The sequence below is a fragment of the Podarcis tiliguerta genome, assembly GCF_965153285.1.
Source record: "Podarcis tiliguerta genome assembly, chromosome: 10".
NCBI classification, from domain to species: Eukaryota; Metazoa; Chordata; class Lepidosauria; order Squamata; family Lacertidae; genus Podarcis; species Podarcis tiliguerta.
The window spans coordinates 1,918,851-1,935,691 of NC_139543.1; the positions used below are offsets into that span (position 1 = coordinate 1,918,851).

The window sequence follows — 16,841 nt, forward strand, 5'->3', positions numbered from 1 at the left end:
GTGTGACAGCTCCCTGTCTCAAACAAAGAATCACAGCACTGCAGAGCTGGAAGGAATTGTGTAAGCTGGAAGACATTCAGTTTGCAGCAAGGAAACATCCTCCATGTTATACAATTCCTAACAGATTGTTCCATTTTAATAGAAGAACAGAGCTGATAATCACACACACTGGTGCCCTCCATCCAGTGTTATGGACTAGTGGCCGAGACGGATGGGCGTTGTGGTCCAAAACACGGTTGGTGGAGGCCAAGACACATGCAGAGCTAAGTCTGCCCAAGTATAAAGCTAGTCGTGCCTTCCGGCTGGGGCTGCATGTCGCATGATGTTGGATGAAACACTTGCCACAAAATTAGTTTCTGATTTCTTTTTTAACAGCATGTTTTTACTGTTTAAAATGTAGGCTTGACAATGGAGCGATGCCTGCTGAAATCGCAGAAGCCACCAGAGAAATGGCTGCATAACCTCAAGAGGAAAACGGAGAGTTTTGCATTGCAAAGGCTTGAAGGAAGGCAGGACCCATAAGAAGAGAGACCAAACAGGCTTAGTTGGGGTCATGAAGAGTCTGACAGGACTAAACAACAACTTTTTCTCATCTTCCCCCTGCTCTGGGCATCATCAGAGGCTGAAGAGGTGCCTATTGCTTTGCAGAGTGCTCAACTTACAGGGCCCCTTGGCCCGTTTATGATCCGCATTTGTATCCCTTCCAAGGACCTCAAGGTGTCTGGGCGGCGCAGCCCTGCTCCCCGGGAGGCCAGGATCCTCCTCCCTCGGACTTGGCTGCTCCAGCCACTCTGGGCGGATGCCAACATATAGAAACACATCATAAAGCTTTAAGCATTTTTAAAAAGCCCTCCCTAGCTCCTTGGCTCGGGGGTCGCGTCACTTCCCCGGACTCTTTAAACAGCCCGACTCCCCCTCAGTCGAGAGCTAGGGATGGAGAGCGGGGCGCCGAGGGGGCGCGCTTGGCGGGCAAAATGCGGCCAGTTCCGGGGAAGGAAGATCGCGGCCCGGAGCCCCGGCGCCCGCGGGGCCTGGAAACGGAGCCGCCTCGGGGCGCTGCGACGCGCGGGGCGCGGAGGAGAAGGGCCCGACAGGCGCCGGAGCGAGGAGCCGCCGCTTCCGTCAGCTGACCGGCCCGAAGGGCAAGGCCGGCCTCCCGCCCAGCGCCTCCCGCCGCCTCTTCCGCGTCGCCGCCCGAGGAGGAGGAGCGCCGCCAGCTGCGGAACTCGGGCCAGAGGAGCTGCGGGGCCGCGGCCTGGTGAGGGGGGCCCGGGCAGAGCCTGCCGCGGCGCGGGGAGAGGCGGGCCCAGGGCGGGTCCGGCGGGGAGACGGGGCGCGAGGGGAGCGGGCCAGGAGGCGCAGCCGTGACGCGGCCGGGAGGGCATTGGGGGGTCGGGCGGGGGCGCAGATGCGGGAGAACTTCAGGAGAAGAAAAGGCTCCGGAGGAAACCCCAGACAGAGCCGCCCTTGGCCCCTCCTGCAGCCCCGCTGGCGCCGAGCGGAGGGGGGTCTTGTCGCCAGGCTTTGGTGCTGCTAGCAGTGGTTACCCCCGGAGGCACACTCCATCGCCGGCTGTGCCTCTCCGGTGGCTGGGTGTACAACGTTAATGAGAAATCTTCCCTGCAGTTGTGAAGCCTGCGCCCATCAGGGCTCCCAGCTGCAGTCAAAAAAACACCCAGTATGCAGCCCTTTCTCACTAACATCCAGTACCTGCCTTGGTGGGCATGGTGTGATCCTGCTCTGCCCCCCTCCCCTTGGCACACCTGTCCAGAAACTTCTCAACATCGTTCTGACCAATGTCTACAGAAGGGCTGATGAGAACTATGTCTACTAATTAGTACAATGTTTTCATTCATCAAAATTTCATAGCCCAAAAAACTCCTCGTGTATATAAACCACAGCCCAATGGAAGGTGTATTATGATTATAATTATCTATCTTTTCTTTCTCTGCAAAGTAACTGTAGCAATGTCCAAGAAGCCATTAAATTGTCTTGCTGATAATGGGCGGTGTAGCAAGACCGAGGTGGAAAATGGGCATCCAAGTGTGCCACCTCCCCCCCTTGGCACATCCACGGTTGAGGAGATGGTCCAGCAGATGAAAGAGCTCATTACCGAGAACAATGAGCTTAAAGGTGAACAATTGACATTGCATGCACTTCCACATGGCTTCACGGAGATGGCCTTGAAGTAAACTTGTTTGGCCTTGAATGCTCGGCTTGCTTGAGCCAGTTGCCCTCTGACTGAGTGCTGAGTGCTCAGCTTGGGGCAGGAGGTACGTGAGGCAGCTACTTCGGTGAAGCTAAGCAGATCTGGGTCTAGTCAGTGGAGACTGCCTGCTTCTATGGTGGCATAACTGGAGAGGTGCATGGTATGAATGTTAATATATCTGGGACTTAAGGTGGCCTGAACAACGTGCTTTCTTCCCACCTCACAAACAGCCCATCTTTATAAATGACTTAGATGGTGGTATTGAGGGGGCGCTCATCAAATTTGCAGATGACACCAAACTGGGAGGGGTAGCCAGTGCTGCAGAAGACAGAATTGGGGTTGGAGAACTGGGCCAAAGGTCTTTCAGTAGGGTCAGGTGTAAGGTTCTACACTTAGGCAGGAAGATGGGGGACACTTGACTTGCTAGTTGTACATGTGAAAAGGATCTAGGGGGTCTTAGCTTATGAGTCTGTGTTCCCTTAGTTCTTGATGCTAAGACCGTCAGCTGTAGTTACTCACTAGCAAAGCACTGTGCGTGAGTGCTCAGAGGCACTCTCTTTCCCAATTCTAGTTGTCCTCCCCACCTGCTGAGTTCTACAAAGCCATCACTGAGACTCAAGGTAGGAGCTAACAGGCAGTGCCACCCCCCGGATAGGTTGTAAGTAAGAAAGCAGGCAGATGGGGCTGGCCAAAGGCAGTCTGAGGTTGGCAGAGCAGTGCCCCTTTCGCCCTAGTGGGCCAGGCAGCACTGCAAAAAGTGCAGTTTCATCCATGAAACTTTCCAGGGCCCATTAGGTGTGGTGAGGCAACCACATCAGGTGGCAGGATCCACAGGGGCAGCAGATCCTGACGTAGAGCTTCATTCCCCACTTGTTCACCCTCTCCTGCTTCCCTGGGGGGGAGAGGGGGAGCCCGTTTGTGTTTTGCCTCAGGTGGCAAAGTGTCTCGGGCGAGCCCAGCCCTCTTCAGTGAATTTTGCCTATATCCAGGTTCAGATTTGGGGAGGGAGAGTAGCTGGAGTATATTGATACATGCTAATGCACTATTTTGGCATGTCCCAACAGAAGCCATGAGGCAGCGTAATCAAGCTATGAAGGATCGCTTTGAGGAGCTTTCCACATGGAGAGAGAAGCTGAAAGAAGAGCGGGAGTTCTATGAAACTAAATTCAAGGAAGCCAGGCAGTGCTTGGCAACCAAATGTGTAGAGAATGAAGCCCTGAAAGAGCAACTCCAGACTCTGGAAGAGAGAGAGGAAAGGTCCACAAAGGTAAATAAAACTATGATCGTGTGTGCATGCATGGGGCACAGCTATAAAAACTGGCACAGCTAGAGAAACTTTTTTTTATTGCCGGACAAACAACAACAGCAGCAGAGACACTGTGAATAGCTAACTGTCCAAGGCTGCAGTTGTAAGTGCAGTTCATATTCTTTATTACATTGATTTGTCACTAACTACATAAAATGCTTCGAAATGACTTGCAGTTTTGTTTTGTGTGTGTAGACACACACACACACACACACACATATATATATATATATACACACAGTTGTACCTTGGTTCTTGAACGTAATCCGTTCTGGAAGTCTGTTTGACTTCTGAAACATTCAGAAGCCAAGGCGCAGCTTCCAATTGGCTGCAGGAGCTTCCTGCACTCAACTGGAAGCTGCGTCGGACGTTCAGCTTCTGAAAAAAAGTCGTAAACTGGAACACTTACTTCCAGGTTTTTAGTGTTCAGGAGCCAAAACGTACGAGCACCAAGGCATTTGAGAACCAAGGTACAACTGTATATGCCAAAAGTTTAAAACAGATCAAAGGAATAAAAAAATAAGATTTACAATCTGCAGTATTATAAAAGGGGAAGATAAATACATAGGCACTAGATGGCTGGAATAGAAATTTTAATACAAATAAATAAGGTGGCAGGGGCAGAGAGCTTGGGCTTACATGAACTCAATGTCCAGTTATTCTTGTTGTTATTATTTATTGCATTTATATACTGCCCTATACCCAGTGGTCTCAGGGCAGCTCACAGAACAAAATCAAAATATAAAACCACAATATATATAATCAAAAGAAAAACAACAACCCAATAACAACCCCCCCAAAAAAGAACCACATTTTAAAAGGGCCTAGTTAATATGTGGCACGTCCTTCACACTCTCCTTCTGTATCTCCTGGCTTCTCTCACCCTCTCCGTCTAAACCGCTTCTAGGGATGCACGGTTTCCCAAAAGGAGATGGCCCAGGAGCTAGAGCAGCTGAGGATGCAAGTGGTGAAGCTGCAGGCTGAGAAGGCCGATCTGGTTGCCATCATTTCAGAGCTGCAGCTTAAACTCAACATTGGAACTGATGACTCATTTGTGGAGATCAGGATGCACGTAAGCAAGAGCTGTCTCTTCTCCCAGAGAAAAAAATGCATGGCAGGTGCTGTCGGTTGGTCTGGAAGCAGTTGTGCAGTTGGGTAATCTCTGGGCTTCATAGTCTTATGATGTGCCCCCCCCCCCCGACTTCTGGTGGTAATGTTCATTATTTCAAAATGTGGGAAGTCAGCCCACTGATGTTGGAGGGAGATTAATGCAATGCATCACATAACTGCAACATGTCAGATTCGGAGTTGTCATGTTCTCCCCTTCCAATTTTCCACAGGAAGGAGAATTAAACGGAGGTGTGAAAGAAATTCAAGACCTTCGTGGCAAAACAACGAGGGATGCAGCTGCCTATGGGTAAGTAGAATTCCTGGGCTGCTCCTAATGCTAGATTTTGATTTGTGGTACCCTTCCTAGTCTTCTGTTAGAGAAAGGAATTTAAAAGAAGAAGAGTGAAGTGCAGCACTCCAGCTACTGCTGTGCTCTGCTCTCTTCTATTTTGTGAAAACAGGAGCAGATCTCTGGATGAAGCAAAAAAAAAGTTGGAAACCGAAGAGTTGACTGTCAGCCAGCTTCTTCATTGCCTCAGGAGCGAGACCCAGAAGAGAGAAGCCTTGGAAAAGGAGCTCCAGGAGCAGAGGGAAAGGTGGCAACCATCTATAGTTTATAATTATTGGATTGACAATAATGACATTAGTCATACTCAGAGGAGACCTATTGAAGTTAATGGACCTCAGGTGGTCATGTCCATTATTTTCAATGGGTCTAAGCACTGTTACCGTTGAATACAATCCATTTTCAGTGTTTTGATGTATAGATATGATCTCAAACAAGGCTGTTAAGTCCTGAACTTAAAATCGTAATGCTGAGTGTTTCCCCTAAGCATTTCACACATGTTGACCCTGTCATCTGTTCAGCTATACTGTAAGGCAATTAATGCTGTTTTTGTAAGCCCCTAATAACCTAAGTTGCATCTAAAGTGTTAGAGACTTTAATATTTATATTTATGGCATTTATATCCTGCCTTTTTCTCCAAGGAGCTCATGGTTCTCCCCCTCCTCATTTAATCTCCACAACAACCCTGTGGAGTAGGTTAGGCTGAGAGGCAGTGGCTGGCCCAAGGTCACCCAGTGAGTTTCATGAAGGCTGAGTGGGGATTTGAACCCTGGTCTCCCAGGTCCTACTCCAAAACTCTAACCATTATACTACTTTAAAAGGTAAAGGTAAAGGACCCCTGACAGTTAAGTCCAGTCGCGAACGACTCTGGGGTTGCGGCGCTCATCTCGCTTTACTGGCCAAGGGAGCCAACGTTTGTCCGCAGCCAGTTTTTCCGGGTCATGTGGCCAGTATGACTAAGCCGCTTCTGGCGAAACCAGAGCAGCACACGGAAATGCTGTTTACCTTCCCGCCAGAGCGGTACCTATTTATCTACTTGCACATTGTGCTTTTGAACAGCTAGGTTGGCTGGAGCAGGGACTGAGCAACGGGAGCTCACCCCGTCGCAGGGATTTGAACCGCCGACCTTCTGATCAGCAAGCCCAAGAGGCTCAGTGGTTTGGACCACCGCGCCTCCCGCGTCCCCCATTATACTACTTACAATCTTACAATTTTTATATATTATACTACTTACAATCTTTATATATATATATAAAACACCTTTTAAATGTTTTAGTAGCATGAAAAAACAATTACAGTCATACCTCAGGTTAAATGTGCTTCAGGTTGAGTGTTTTCAGGTTACGCTCTGCGGCAACCCGGAAGTAACGGAGCGCGTTACTTCCGAGTTCCACCACTCACGCAGATGCTCAAAATGACGCTTCAGGACGCGAACAGGGCTCCGGAACAGATCCCGTTCGCATCCAGAGGTACCACTGTATTCCTCTTAGTTCACTGGCAACTGTTTGTTCTACTCTGCAAGAGAGAATGCCCTGTAGGTTTTGACCTGTGCTACCTACACATTCCCCCAAATGCAGCAATCTTGTATTCTTGTGTTGACAGTGAACAGATTCCACAATGAATCCCACTTGCTTTAGGAGTGGAGAAGGGCTTCTGGACTGTCACATGTTCTCATGACCTTTCCCATCAAATCTATAGCAATATGACTTACATACTAATATGTTTAAATTGGGATTGGATTCTTGTGTTACAGACTTCTCTTAGAAAATAAAACTGCAGAGAAAGGCACTCAGATGGAACCTGAGGAGGAGGAAGTAAAAGAGAGAGCAGAAAGCGTAAGTGTGGCTCATCTATTAATGCACCATGCCAGTCATGCTTGTTTGTTGATAGCTTTTGGGTAGACTTGTCCTTCCTACGGATGGGCTCTAGAAGGCTCGTCACCCAATGGGCTGAGTGAACTTTCGAAAGTTTCTCATGCCTTCATTTGCACGCAGCTGCCCACTAATGCAAATGCTGATCTGGACCATTGGGTCTCAGAATATCTCACACATTCTGGGTGATGCTGTAAACTTGCCTCTGGGAAACTTGACAGGCAGAGTTCCACGGCCTCATTGAACTGGAGGTGACACCACCTATATTTCACCAATGGTTTGACCGTACCCATGTAGACACCAAATGAGGGAGGTCAGGGGAGTCGGTGTGGACGCCTTGCAGCTCAGGGTCTGTGTGGCTTCCTCAAAGAGATTCATCTTCCCTCAAGCTAGGAACAATTGTTTGCTTGGTAGAAACAGTTGGGAATGCAAATTGGTTTTGCAGAAGCTGCTTGCCCCATTATAGAAATGGCTCTTGTGCCTATCTTGCCTCTGCTGCAGACAAGAGGCTCTTTCTTATGTGTATATTCAGAATATTTAAACTCAAATCTGCTACTAGTGACATGCCTTTCTGACTAATTATGCAAAAAACTAGAAGCATAATAGCAGGGCTGTATTGTTAATTCAGTCTGCAGTAAGTGTATGGACTCAACCTGTGTTTTTAGGTGGTTTTGCGTGTTTCTTGCAGGTGGGTGATGAAGTAGAGACTCTAAACCTACAAGTGTCTGCCCTGTTCAAAGAACTTCAGGAGACACATGCTAAATTAAAAGATGCTGAGATAATCCAGAAGAAGCTGCAAGAGAAGTAAGAGTGCTGTTGAATTACATATCAGAACAGGCCTTTATATTTTCTTGAGGCAGAACATCCCTCAAGGGGTGCAACCAGTTTCTGGCAGAGCATTTCTCTCCCTCCATTCACTCCTTGGTGAAGTCCCCCATGATCTCCTTCCCAGGTGCCAGGCTCTTGAGAGACAGCAACATGGTGAAAGTGCTGGAGACTTAGATGAGAAGCAGCAGCTGCTGTACACCATTAAGAAGCTGGAGCTTCAAGTGGAGAGCATGCAGTCAGAAATCAAGCTGGAGGAAGCCAGAGCAAACGAAGAGCAGTGAGTATGGGCTCAGGAGCAGGTGGTGAGAAAGTGAGACTCGAAATGTGGCTGCGATGCACGCCTTCTATTTCCGCCTCCATGATTGTCACTGCTGATCTGCTAAACTGAGCTTGCAAAGAAGAATCTGACCCCCCCCCCAAAAAAATCCTTCTCTTTAGGGAAACCCGTGGTGCTGATTAGGTTTCCAACTGAAATTGCCCTACCTTGGTTATTCCTTGTTTGAAGAAAAGGTATAGGGCCTCTTCTTGCATTGCATTTTACAAGTATACATTCAGTCTCTCCCCTCTCCCCCAATATATGTAGAGAAAATGTGAATATGATAAAATGATACACTTGTCAGAGGATTTGCTGTAGATCCCTGTCCTGGTGTACATTATGTGACAAGCCCCGGTTTGTTGAAGTGCAATATGTGAAAGGGTCCTAAGGCTGCCACACAGTCTACATGTATTTTGTTGTTGAAATTTAATACACCGAGAAATTATCTCTGTTTTATTGAGGAACTGTGAAATCATTGAATGACACAAGTGAACAAAGCAGAAAGTCATCAAATAAGCCTTTCTTCCTAAAATTGCTTATTTTCATATGTACTTGTCTTCCAACAGACAGAAATTTAACACATTGCAGGATGCTTATAGCAAGCTTGTACCTGAACTGACCAAAGCAAAGCAGACAGTTGAAGAACTAAAAGACAAAGAGGTAAGCCTTGCTCTAAAGAATAGTCCCAGTGCTATGTAAGGAAGTGGAATGAACAGCATTTCCACCCCCTTTGTGAAAGTTCCTTCGGGGTTCAATAGGGTCAGAACACGCAGGAGGTGCCCATATCTCCCAGTTGCTCTGCTTGGTTCCAGCTGTGTTGCGCAAAGTGCTTTCTTCCATTTGTATTCTTAATAATAAAATGCAGCAGCAAAAATGACTAAAAACAGCAACATTAGACAGTACTGAGGTTTAGCACAGCATTAATAAAGACTTCCCTGATTTAAGTAGTGTAGAAGAGAAAAAAGAAAGAAGACTAAAGAAGAAGTGTAATTGATAAAAGATAACTGTGGGAGAGGAAGGTTATGACATGTGCATTTATGCTTTAGAGTATTTATTGGTATGGGAGCAGAAAATGGGGAGGGATGACGGCACTTAGGATGATGGTATCCTAAGGAGAGATCATGGTCTCCTTCACCTGCAACAGTGGTGGAGCCATTCTTTAGTACATCGTTTTCCAATCAGGGGAAGTAGAACTGGATGCGGAGCCCCACATAACCAAGCTGTGACCACAGTGTTTTCCCCTCCTGATTTTTGCATTGGGAGCAGCTGCTTGCACTGCGATGCAGCTCATTCACGGGTTTAGACTGCCAGGCCACCAGAAGCCATAAGATGTTTCTGATTGCACTGTGTTCCCCGCCCTGATTAAACCTGCTGCAGGCTGAAAGGGTCAATAAGGCTACAGCTGAGGAACTCATTCACAGACTGGATATGGCAGAGGAAGCCCTAGCTGCCAAACAGTTCCAGATAGATGAAATGAAGCAGACCATTGCCAGGCAGGAGGAAGAACTGGAAACTGTGGCTATCCTCCGAGCTCAGGTATGGTAAGGACACCTGTCGTGTGGTGGTTGGGTGAAATCCTGCTCCACTCTTAAGCAGAGAGAATGAAATCAATTGACTTAAAATACTTGAGCCCATTCATTTGAGCGGGTCTACTCTTAAGTATGACTAACATTGAAGATAATCCGTTTATTTTGTAAGCTGCCCAGAGTGGCTGGGGAAACCTAGCCAGATGGGCAGGGTATAAATAATAAAATTATTATTATTTATTTTTTTCCCTTTAAAAAGTTTTATTTATTATAACAGGCAAACAAGAATTGATCTTAGAAACTTTAGATATTACTCATATGCATGTATGTATGTGTGCCACTTAACAAAATAATTCAGTACATAAGGATGGACACCCTTGGCGTATATCACTTTGTAAATTAAATTGGGAGGAGAGTGAGCCATTTACATAGACTGTTGTTTGAGGGTTTGTACTACATTAAAGTAATCCAGTTTTTAAACTGTGATCCTGTATTATGCTTATCAAGGCAATGATTCAAGAGTATTATATAAGAAATACCATTTTACATGGTCAAAAGCTTTTTACACGTTGGGGAAAATAACTGCTTATTGTTCTTGGTTTGACTGTAATATTTTTATGCAATTAATTAGGCATTTGATGTTGATTGCAATTTTCTGCTTTTTAATAAATCCAACTGATTAGTGCTAAGATTATTCAGTCTTTCGGCTATGATTGTAATCCAAATTCTGAAGTCTTGATTGTGTAAAGAAATGAGTTGTTGCTGTTGTTAATTTTCATTTCTATACTGCTTTATTTTTTAAGAAAAAAGTCTCAAACCAGTTTACAACCTAAAGGATCAAATAAAACAATACTGAAGACAGAGAAGTATACATTCAAGGCTACATAATTAACAAGAAACTAAAATATTATCTTAAAAGATTTCAAGAGAAAACATTACTAGAGGAAGTCGAATATAAAATGCACAACTAGCAAGAGAATAAAATATTATCATAAGCATAGAACATACCTGCAGCTGTTGCTGCCAATGGTGGTTCATGGCGGATGATGGCTGAGGAAGCTTGGTGAGGCAGGATCCTTTAGCTAGTACAGCCACCCTTGATTTGGAACAGGATTAGGGCCGCATATTAACTCAGATTGACTCATTTATCTCTTTTTAAAGCACGTTGTGATCTTTATTCCTGTTTGTTCCCTGATTAGATGGAGCTCTATTGTTCTGACTTCCACGCTGAACGAGCAGCACGGGAGAAGATCCATGAGGAAAAGGAGCAATTGGCTGCCCAGCTAGCGTACTTGCTGACAGAGAAGCAAGACCATGAAGATCTCGGAAGGTGAGAAATGGATCACTGAAGCTACTGAAACGTTTTCAATATTTTGTGAGAGGAGAGAACAGTGGGACTATTTTAAAAAAAATAAGTTTATTGGGCTGCATCTTTTCTCTCCATTTTCAGTTCTTCATTGCCATGCTGATTTGGGGGGGGGGGGGGAGCCATAGAAAATGAGGGCAAGGCATTAGCAATCTCTTTTTCTCTCTCTCTAGGAATATGCTGGCAGAAATGCAAACTCGGCACAGACTCCCATCAGATCAAGGCCAGTCTCACTTTACTCAAGGAGGTAAAATTAAAAGGGCAAACTGAGAAACTTGCAACACCACAGCTCTTGGTTCACACAGCCAACTCAGGGTGGCATCCAAATAACTTTTACTCCAAGTTGTTGTTGTTTAGTCGTGTCCGACTCTTCGTGACCCCATGGACCAGAGCACGCCAGGCACTCCTGTCTTCCACTGCCTCCCACAGTTTGGTCAAACTTACACTAGTAGCTTCAAGAACACTGTCCAACCATCTGGTCCTCTGTCATCCCCTTACCCTTGTGCCCTCAATCTTTCCCAACATCAGGGTCTTTTCCAGGGATTACTCCAAGTAGTAGACCCATTGAAATAAAGGACTGTGACCAGACCATTTCATTACCGAGGAGACAGGTTTAGTTGCTATTTGAGGACTATCCCTACCTCTGGGTCTGGTCTTGACCGGACAGATACTGGAATCAGTAAGGGAGACCCACATGACCTGAAGGTGCTGCTGTGCAATGCCAGGTCAATGATTCACAAGACCACTGCCATCCATGACTTGATCATGGATGGAGGACTTGACCTGGCATGTGTGAAGGAGACTTGGTTGGATGAAGCAGATGGGCCTGTCCTTGCTGCTGCTTGTCCACCAGGTTTCTCTTACGCACAGCAACCCAGGCCTTGTGGGTAGGGAGGGGGGGTTGCAGTGATTTTTAGGAAGTCATTAGCTTGCATCAGGCATCCTATTGGGAAGACCCAGTTCTCTGAGCACATGTTTTGGAAGTTGGGCAATAGGGGCAATACAGGATTCCTTTTGGTGTACCAACCTCCCCGCTGCACCAAAGATTCCCTGCCTGAGCTGCTTCAGGTTGTGGCGGATGTTCTCCTGGAGACACCTAGTTTGGTTGTCCCAGGGGATTTTAATATCCATGCCGACACGACCTTACAAGGGGCCGCTCGGGACTTCGTGGAAAGCATGACCTCCATGGGGCTGTCCCTGAATAAGTCTGGCCCAACTCATAGCCGCGGACATGCCTTAGACCTGGTGTTCACCTTTATGGATGTTGGAGATCTGACACTAAGTAAAAGTGAAACTAAAGAAGTGCCATGGTCAGATCACTTCCTGGTACAACTGGACTTCTCCGCGACCCATCCCCTCTGCAGGGAGGTGGGACCGATTCGGATGGTCCGCCCCCGCCACTTAATGGATCCAAATGGTTTCCAGAGAGTGGTAGGGGATGCTTTATCCTATGTTGATGGCCTTTCAGCTGATTCCCTGGTGGCCCGCTGGAATGCGGAGTTAACCAGGGCTATCGACTGTCTGGCTCCGAAGCACCCTCTCCTATTGCATGGAACCCAGACAGCCCCGTGATTTTACCTGGAGCTGAGGGCGATGAAACAATCATTGAGACGGCTAGAGCGCCGGTGGCGGAAAACTCATTCTGAATCAGACCGGACACGGGCTAGAGCTCAGCGTCGAGCCTACCAAGTGGCAATGGCGATGGCAAAGAGGGCCGCCTTCACCACCTCTATTGCGTCTGCAGAAAACAGCAGCAGGAGACTTTTTCAGGTGGTTCGCAATCTGTCGGAACCACCTGAGTCACCAGAGCCTAGTAGGGACCCAAGATCTCCTGCAATGCTTTAGCAAAGTTTTTTGCAGATAAAGTCGCTCAGATTCAGAAGGAGGTAGACTCCACCGTGGGAGCAGGACCAGGGCAGGAGAGTGCTAGAGTCCTGTCTAGTCTTGTTACATGGGATCAATTCCAAACTGTTACCTCCGAGGATGTGGACAGGCTGCTTGGACGAGTGAAACTGACCACCTGTCTCCTTGATCCTTGCCTCTCCTGGCTGATAAAAGCGAGCTGGGAAGGGCTGGGCAGTGGGATCTGCGGAGTGGTGAATGCGTCCCTCTGTGAGGGAGCCTTCCCAGACCCGCTGAAAGAGGCGGTCATTAAAGCGCTTCTTAAAAAAACATATTTAGACCCGGCCAATATGGCCAACTATCGCCCAGTCTCAAATCCACCATTCTTGGGCAAGGTGATTGAGCGAGTGCTTGCTGAACAACTCCAGGCACGCCTGGAAGAAGCGGACCATTTGGATCCCTTCCAGTCGGGATTCAGGCCTCATCATGGGACTGAAACTGCCTTGGTCGCGCTGGTTGATGATCTCCGGCGAGCTAGGGACAAAGGTGAGAGCTGTTTCCTAGTTCTGCTGGATCTTTCAGCAGCTTTTGACACCATCAACCATAACTTCCTTCTGGACCATCTAGAGGGGTTGGGAGCTGGGGGCACTGTTATATAGTGGTTCCACTCCTTCCTCCTGGGCCGTGTTCAGAAAGTGGTGGTGGGAGATGAGTGTTCAGACCCTTGGGCTCTCACTTGTGGGGTGCCTCAGGGTTCTGTCCTCTCCCCCATGCTTTTCAACATCTACATGCAGCCGCTGGGAGAGATCATCAGGGGGTTTGGGCTGGGTGTTCATCAGTATGCAGATGACACCCAGCTCTACCTCTCCTTTAAACCAGAACCAGTGAAGGCAGAGAAGGTCCTGTGTGAGTGCCTGGAGGCGGTTGGAGAATGGATGGCGGCTAACAGATTGAGGTTGAATCCTGACAAGACAGAAGTATTGTTTGGGGGGGACGGGGGGCGGGCGGGTGTGGGGGATTCCCTGGTCCTGAATGGGGTAACTGTGCCCCTGAAGGACCAGGTGTGCAGCCTGGGAGTCATTTTGGACTCACAGTTGTCCATGGAGGCACAGGTTAATTCTGTTTCCAGGGCAGCTGTCTACCAGCTCCACCTTGTACTCAGGTTAAGACCCTACCTGCCCGCGGACTGTCTCACCAGAGCGGTGCATGCTCTGGTTATCTCCCGCTTGCACTACTGCAATGCGCTCTACGTGGGGCTACCTTTGAAGGTGACCCGGAAACTGCAATTAATCCAGAATGCAGCAGCTAAATTGGTGACTGGGAGCGTCCGCCAAGACCACATATCACCGGTCTTGAAAGATCTACATTGGCTCCCAGTACGTTTCTGAGTACAATTCAAAGTGCTGGTGTTGACCTTTAAAGCCCTAAACGGCCTCGGTCCAGTATATCTGAAGGAGCGTCTCCACCCCCATCGTTCTGCCCGGACACTGAGGTCCAGCACTGAGGGCCTTCTGACGGTTCCCTCACTGCGAGAAGCCAAGTTACAGGGAACCAGGCAGAGGGCCGTTTTGGTAGTGGCTCCCGCCCTGTGGAACGCCCTCCCACTAGATGTCAAAGAGGGGGAAAACTACCAGGCTTTTAGAAGACATCTGAAGGCAGCTTTGTTTAGGGAAGTTTTTAATGTTTAATAGACTATTGTATTTTAATATTCTGTTGGAAGCTGCCCAGAGTGGCTGGGGAAACCCAGCCAGATGGGTGGGGTATAAATAATATATTATTATTATTATTAATTATTTAGGTTCATTAACTTCAGTGGATAACCTCTGAGTAAAACTCAATTGATTGGCACCCTCAGATTTTTGCCATCAGAACTTACTTTTTGCAAACCTATCTATTCCAGCAGCTGTGGATAGACTGTAATTGCTCACTGACTATGCTCCTTGCAGGAGGTCAGAGGACTACCTTGCATGGTAGGTCAGAGGACTACCATGTGGATTATTAGACACATCCAAAAAATAGTTCCTCGTGTCGCATATCTGTTGAGATTCCTATAAGTCCAGTTCTCACACAACAGTTTAAGACAAGCTTCCTTAACCTCGGCCCTCCAGATGTTTTTTGGCCTACAACTCCCATGATCCCTAGCTAGCAGGACCAGTGGTCAGGGATGATGGGAATTGTAGTCTCAAAACATCTGGAGGGCCGAGTTTGAGGAAGCCCGGTTTAAGAGATAAATCTACTCCTGGCCTGTGTGGCTTCAAAATACATACGCAAGGACTTTTGTATGGTACAGCATTTGAGTCCCATCTGCACTATGCATTTAAAGTAGCATCATATAACTCCAAGCAGTTATGGGCTCCCTCCCCCCCAAGGATCCTGGGAACTGTAGTTTGTTAAGGGAGCTGCAGTTGTTAGATGGCCCACATTTTCTCTTAGCAACTGTCTCCAGAACTCCAAGGGCATAGGGATTGGCTTTGAAATCCGCCTGTGAACCCACTTATTTATCTACAAATGTATTCTGCAATTTGTTGGTTGCTTTATTGTCATGGGGGGCGGGGGGAATCATGAGGACTCATGCCATAGGTCACTGTTATTGTGGTAGTTTTTTTTGGCGGGGGAGATATGATGTAAAATCATGCAAGTTCAAGAGGATCCATTTCAATTCTATTGGATCTGACTTTTACTGAGACCCAGTGGGAAAAAGCAAAGTGTGTGTGTTCTCTCATTCTTTCTGTGGAGGTGACTTGCGGGAGAGAGGAGAAAAGTTACCTGAGGGGTTGGTGCCCACAGCTGTCTCTCAAAATTCCCTATGTGCCCACGAGTGCAAAAAGATGAGCAACACTGACTTTTCAACAAGAGGACCTGACCATCTTGATGTTTGTTAATATTATATCTCTTCCTTTCATTCTCAAAAATGAAATTTGTCTCTGCAGGAACAGAAGATCGGGTTTGGCAGCAGCAGCAAAGGAGTGTCCAAATACATTCTTGTCCAAAGTGTGGAATGATTCTTCCTGATATGGACACACTTCAGATTCATGTCATGGACTGTATCATCTAAGCACTGGTCTCAACAATTCTCAAAGATGAGAAATGCACTTTTTAAACAGAATATGTCCTTAGCCTGATTTTTGAAATTTAATAGTCTTTTTTCTATTTATTTCAACAGGAATTTTTAGGTTTTCATTTTATGTCTTGTGTGGGAAATGGTTTCCCCCTTTAAAAAGCCAGTTAGCCTCTTTTTTTCTAAGCTGGCTAAAGCTGAGGATGCCAACACCGTAATGATTATTTGAACTAAAATATTTATAAGAGGTAGAATATAAACTCCTTTGGGTAGTGTTATTGTTTGAGAATCGAAAGGTTGTGCATTTATGTATGTGCGTGAACATGTGTGTGTGCCCATTTTAGCAGTCTTTGGGGCATCTGCAAGTGCAACTGAGCCTATGCAGCTGTTTGTCTGCCTGCATGAGCTCAGGTGCTTCATGAGAGTCCATGTTCTCTGCCTATACATATCTGTGCTTATATACATACAGAATGTGGATGAAAGTGGTGGGTTTAGAGAACTTGGTTCTTTAGTTCAGAGGCTATGAAGGTCCCATTTATAAAACTCATGCTTGCTACATGCTCAAATGTGGCTGTTCTTGGTCTGGCCCCTAGGAGCACATGCCCAGCACTTTTCAAGAGGATAAAGGCCTGCGTAGCTTTGGAATGGAATTGAGAACTGTGATAGGAAATATCAAGGAGGCAAAAGTGCATCTGACTTCATTTGCTGTTTCACTTAATTCTATTCGGGGGAAACTAAATTGTGGGTTTAATAATACAGTATATTTTAGTAACTGAATACTTGAAGAGGAAATCCTGTAGTCCCTCCAAAGGCACCTTAATGATACAATTGCTCTTTTAAACTATAGACCAAGATCAATTGGTCCTAAAAACATTGTCATGTTGGTATGTTGATAAACCTGGTTTAATATAAAAATAAATGTTTTTTTTAAATTCACCTAACTTTGAAAAAGAGGCAATTTTATGCTTGAAGAAGAGATACTCAATTAGTTCTCATAATTAACAGCGATCCATCAAAAAATAAAATTACGTTGCAAAACCTGGTTTGTGTGGGGGTTTTTTCC

The 16,841-nt window shown here is 46.6% G+C and overlaps 1 protein-coding gene across 4 annotated transcripts; it reads left to right on the top strand.

The window, feature by feature from the left end:
• The first annotated feature begins 788 nt into the window (after nt 1–788).
• Nucleotides 789–16,816, top strand: OPTN (optineurin). 4 transcript variants are annotated; one of them, XM_083399721.1, is made up of 14 exons: nt 789–1,258; nt 1,957–2,133; nt 3,274–3,476; nt 4,423–4,587; nt 4,856–4,932; nt 5,087–5,221; nt 6,725–6,806; nt 7,531–7,646; nt 7,795–7,947; nt 8,553–8,646; nt 9,364–9,522; nt 10,712–10,842; nt 11,052–11,125; nt 15,651–16,816. In XM_083399721.1, the coding sequence occupies exons 1-14, from the start codon at nt 934–936 to the stop codon at nt 15,773–15,775; spliced, it is 2,016 nt and encodes a 671-aa protein (XP_083255847.1). In that variant the 5' UTR covers nt 789–933; the 3' UTR covers nt 15,776–16,816. The 4 variants fall into 4 exon arrangements, with proteins under 4 accessions (XP_083255847.1, XP_083255849.1, XP_083255848.1 ...); XM_083399723.1 differs by having other exon boundaries at nt 1,146–1,258; nt 11,052–11,101; XM_083399722.1 differs by having other exon boundaries at nt 1,181–1,258; nt 1,966–2,133.
• Nucleotides 16,817–16,841: the final 25 nt, after the last annotated feature.